This window comes from Electrophorus electricus, chromosome 1, assembly GCF_013358815.1.
Source record: "Electrophorus electricus isolate fEleEle1 chromosome 1, fEleEle1.pri, whole genome shotgun sequence".
Classification (NCBI taxonomy): domain Eukaryota; kingdom Metazoa; phylum Chordata; class Actinopteri; order Gymnotiformes; family Gymnotidae; genus Electrophorus; species Electrophorus electricus.
Window position 1 is genome coordinate 30,275,401 of NC_049535.1, and position 3,752 is coordinate 30,279,152.

The window sequence follows — 3,752 nt, forward strand, 5'->3', positions numbered from 1 at the left end:
ATGTTTTACCTAACTGTACCTGTATATTCACTGACAGTTCTGTCACATAAGGGACCAATAAAATGTTAGACATAATCTGTGAACTACTGATCTTTATTTCATTTCATTAGTTCATTAAATTATGAAATGATTAGAGACAAAGTTTTAAAGTTCGTCTGAAGCAACTGGATATTCGGATGCTCATTAGCTCCCTACAGACACAATGTTGAGGATGAAAGAGTGCAAAAAGAAAGCAGAACATCACAGGTGTTCATCAGTCCAGAGGATACGTCACTATCTCAGTTCAGAAGTGTGCAGAACTCTGGGGACAGGAAAAGACATACAAATACTAATTACACATACATTTCTGTGTCACAGTTCTTGTAGAACAAGACCTTAAAAATCAGTTAAATTAATTTCAATATGCTAATAATAATAACCATTTCAAAATGATCAGTGTAACACTACACTGATATATATTTAAATATAACAAAAATGTAACCTGTGCTTTACACCAACATCGCAGAATAAAAGCATAAAGTTATTACACCCAGAGATCTAGCACCTTAGGAACGTTTTTGCCAATATGAGAAAAACAGAAAAGTTACCTAAATCAGTTTATTAGATTAGGATACTTCTAAGACCCTGTGACTGACAGGGGCCCTAAAAGATGATTTATTAGTACATTAGGTGATTTTTTTTCATGTTATATCGTTTCGTAGGGTCCAAACCCCTGGCAGCACCCCTGATTGCGTTACTCTTCTGGGTAAATGTAAAGGTGCGCTGTGAGGATTGCTTCAAGTTCCCAGGGGACTGCAGGCAGAGTGTGTTTCATGAGGCTTAACTCTCTAAGGATGTTTTTACCTTGCATCCCAATTTTGCCATCTCCATCATGGTCTGCAGCTGCCAGGAATGTTTTTGTCTCCGAATCTGTTAGCTCTCGGGCACCTGCAGAGAAGTTCTGGAGAAAGAGTCTGGACAGACAAAGAGGTGAAAGAAGTGAAAAGAGCTCATTCAGCGTCTAGTTATTCTTGACATCTTAAGTAGATTTTTAAAAAATTATATAACACTTACCACAGTTCTATTATTTACATTTTAAAAATGATTTCAAATATTCTAAACAAGTATCATTATTGCACTCTGAAAATGAAAAATCTAATCTAGGTTGTAAACTGAAGTGCTAAACCAAAATCAGTTCCACTGGAAAGTACCATTCCATGTCTTATCTTACTTGAGCTCTTCTTCTTCAATAAATCCACTCTTGTCTCGGTCAAGGACTGTGAACACCGTCTGTCCCTCTGCACTTGACTTCACAGAGAGCCCCACTTGTTCAAAGAAAGTCTTGTGTGTGAAAGTGCCTGGAGCTCATGTGATACAACAGCAGTAAGAGACAGAGAAAGCAAGGAAGAGGGAAAAAACTCAGTTAGGGGTTCATTTTGTTTGCTAAGCCCCGTTTGCATTTATAAGATAATCTTCCAAATTACAACAATAATAAAGTCTAAAGGTGGTTTACAACTTGTAACTAAATTGATGTTATTTCTAAAATAGGCATTGTGATGCTATGCATCCTTTTATACTGATGCTTAAAAATAAAGTTGCAGTAATAGCATGCTCTGGAGGCACGACTAAACACACAGACATTTGCATCTCCATATGGTGTGCTTTTGTTTGCTTTTTCCAAACAGACAGAATTGTCAGATGAATAATCATGAGCAAGTGGGATTTGAAATAGACATGCATGGTGGTTCAGACTGTCCTTGTGCGCTTAGCGCAGTCACAGTGGTACCAAGGTGGCAATGGCTCCCCAGCCCCCTGGCTGCCTGGTTACCTGCATCCAACCATCCCCTACGCATGAGCCCTCGGGACTCTCCGGTAGTTAAGATTTCTATAAGTGGGTTCTGGTGAATATGGGTGGGGTGTGTATCTGTTTGTGTGGGCATCTGTTTGTGTCCTTCAGAAGACCTTGACAAGCCTGAATAGCGGCAGTGATGTCCTCTTCTTTCAGTAGGCCTGCAAATGCCATGCTTGGGTCCACCTGAAGGCTGAACTCATGGAGATTTAAGTGGAAGGTTTAAGTGTAAGAGCAAAAGATTAACTACACAGCATCAGTGTCACCACATATATGTTAAGCAGTGAAATAGTTACCTAGCAGCAGTCATAGGTTTGTATAATTATTATAATTATGTAAATGTATTCCTCACTGGCTCAAACCAAGCATTGAAAAATAATTTTTTAAATGTAAAAAATACATACATATAATCTTATTGCGCTTCTATACACATTTAGCAATGAACATGCAATATATTCTTAACAATAAATGTTTTAAAATGGATGTAGATTATGTGAATGTAAAAACATGTTTATTAACTTTTTTTTTTTATAAATCTCAGCATCAGTATATTTTTTCTTTGTTTTACTGTGACAAATTAACTCAACACAGTAAGCTCAAAACAAAACTTGCGAGCTTTAGTGAAAATAGAACAAGTGAAGCTTGGCCACATGTGAGCACTAACCTTCAGCTGAGTGATAAGCCTTTATCTGCAGAGCAGCCTTCTTCTGTGGCGTCCACCTGAATGCAGGGCTGTGATTGCAAGAGTCAGAAAGTGCCTGGATTCTCAACCCCAGGGAGAACTCCCTGCCACAAATAAAACACCGCCCTTCTCATTAGCTAATCAGAGCAGATGATTTCTGATGGCTGCTGGTTAATAACTAGCCCCCTGAAGTTGCTGTTGTGATTGAAGTTTGCTGTTATGACTGAGAAAATGTTAAGATAATATTGCATTATACCATCATTACTGTTGAAGCATGAGCATTCTTTGTTTTGGATGGCCTTAGCGATAACTGTCCAGTGCACAGTGCAGAGATAGAATGAGGTAGCCAGGTAGTCAGGCTTCCTAGTGTGAACAAAGGCAAGCGTATTCAAATACTGTTTCACAGAATAATCTCTAAATTATTTATTCTCTTAAGAGACAGTATGAGTATAATATCTCTACCTTATTTATTACTCTGTGCATACCCTGTTATGTTTAGAGGTACTTGAGGTATTTAGAGGTACTTAATGTATTTGAATAATTAATTAATTATTAACTGCTATTAAGTTATTTATTTCATTTGAATTCATTTATTATTTTTTTCTTATTTGTCAAAGATTACCCTGTTAGGGATCTTGATGAAACTTGATTTATTGTACTGCAATAAACATTAGGACTCACAAAAACAAACAAACAACAGTTTATTATCGTTGCAAATTCTTTGTAAACAATCTCTCCATCCCTTGAACTCACAGATGTGAGTAAATATGTAGTAGGACAAACAACAAATCTAATCTGATTAAGATGTAAACATTTCTCTCCATGTATGGAAGTTGCGGAGCCCCCTCCTGTCAATAACAGATCAGGCATATAATGAGTTACATACAAATCTATAACACAAATTGTGATCATGGGACAACATATGAAAAATATTGTGAATTTCCATCCAAACACAAGGATAATATAACCAAGGACGTTTCTTAACCTATACATAGTTTACTGTGCTTTTTCTTTTGCTTACCCACACGTTTATTGCTGCAAAAAAGCAACGTTATTAAATCATTGAGCTGCATGTTGCGTCTGGCATGCAGACCTGTGCCTGCCCTGCCAGTGAGCGACACTTTCACGGAAAGCCTCGGGGAGACGTTCGCGGTTCCGCGTGAGACCTGCTTTTCCACGCGCGTCCTACGATTTGCTGGGACGTGCGGCTGCACGTGACGTTATCTGGGCGAACATGGCGCT

The 3,752-nt window shown here is 38.1% G+C and overlaps 1 protein-coding gene across 2 annotated transcripts; it reads right to left on the reverse strand.

Moving 5' to 3' along the window:
• Positions 1-97: 97 nt before the first annotated feature.
• On the reverse strand, positions 98-2,579 carry LOC113569881 (parvalbumin beta-like). 2 transcript variants are annotated; one of them, XM_026997957.2, is made up of 5 exons: positions 2,493-2,579; positions 1,942-2,021; positions 1,211-1,337; positions 844-953; positions 98-301 (listed from the first exon to the last, which is right to left on the reverse strand). In XM_026997957.2, the coding sequence occupies exons 2-5, from the start codon at positions 2,000-2,002 to the stop codon at positions 279-281; spliced, it is 321 nt and encodes a 106-aa protein (XP_026853758.1). In that variant the 5' UTR covers positions 2,003-2,021; positions 2,493-2,579; the 3' UTR covers positions 98-278. The 2 variants fall into 2 exon arrangements, with proteins under 2 accessions (XP_026853758.1, XP_026853757.1); XM_026997956.2 differs by having other exon boundaries at positions 1,211-1,343.
• Positions 2,580-3,752: the final 1,173 nt, after the last annotated feature.

What these genes read in the sequence shown, in the direction of transcription:
- LOC113569881 (XM_026997956.2), bottom strand. Translation starts at nt 2,002, where the DNA reads ATGGCATTTGCAGGCCTACTGAAAGAAGAGGACATCACTGCCGCTATT. An exon ending in CGCTATTCAGGCTTGTCAAG is followed by an intron (nt 1,344 to 1,941) that starts GTCTTCTGAAGG and finishes GTATCACATGAG; the next exon opens with CTCCAGGCACTTTCACACAC. An exon ending in TGGCAAAATTGGGATGCAAG is followed by an intron (nt 302 to 843) that starts GTAAAAACATCC and finishes TCCTGTCCCCAG; the next exon opens with AGTTCTGCACACTTCTGAAC.